The following is a 363-nucleotide window of genomic DNA, read 5'->3' as shown; positions in this document are numbered from 1 at the left end:
CGTGCGCGAGCCCCCGCCCCCCGCCCCGGCGCCCCCGGGCAGCCAGTAAGATGTCGAGAACGAGCGTGGCCTCCCTCTGGGGCGGGGCCAAGCGCAATGGTAGGTTATTCCAGTCAGAGGGTGAGCGTTCGTCTGGAATGAAGGGCAAAGCGACCAGTAGAAAACCAAAGAGGGCCAAATGGACGAGTGAATCACCCAATAGTTGCCCGAGGCTCGAAGTGACAGGCAATACAGCCAACCCGAACCCAGTGGGCGGGGCACCCCGCCTGGCTTCCGTTCCCGTTGTGTGAGGGGTTGAATCCCAGACGGCCTCCGTGCTGCTCAAGCTGCCGCCGGGGTCTGGAGCCGGGCCTAGGGGCTCGG

At 65.3% G+C, this 363-nt stretch overlaps 1 protein-coding gene across 1 annotated transcript in view; it reads left to right on the top strand.

Annotated features, from left to right (window-relative positions):
• The first annotated feature begins 96 nt into the window (after window positions 1-96).
• The window catches only part of DCAF7 (DDB1 and CUL4 associated factor 7), an 11,632-nt gene continuing 11,365 nt past the window's right edge, over window positions 97-363 (top strand). Inside the window, exon 1 of the mRNA XM_010192394.1 lies at window positions 97-120. Within this exon, the coding sequence (XP_010190696.1) occupies window positions 97-120 (24 nt within the window). The remainder of the gene's footprint in view (window positions 121-363) is intronic.

The sequence above is a fragment of the Mesitornis unicolor genome, unplaced genomic scaffold (assembly GCF_000695765.1).
Source record: "Mesitornis unicolor isolate BGI_N332 unplaced genomic scaffold, ASM69576v1 scaffold18159, whole genome shotgun sequence".
Lineage (NCBI taxonomy): Eukaryota > Metazoa > Chordata > Aves > Mesitornithiformes > Mesitornithidae > Mesitornis > Mesitornis unicolor.
Note: the sequence above shows the minus strand (reverse complement) of the source record. Positions and strands in the feature narration are given on the sequence as shown.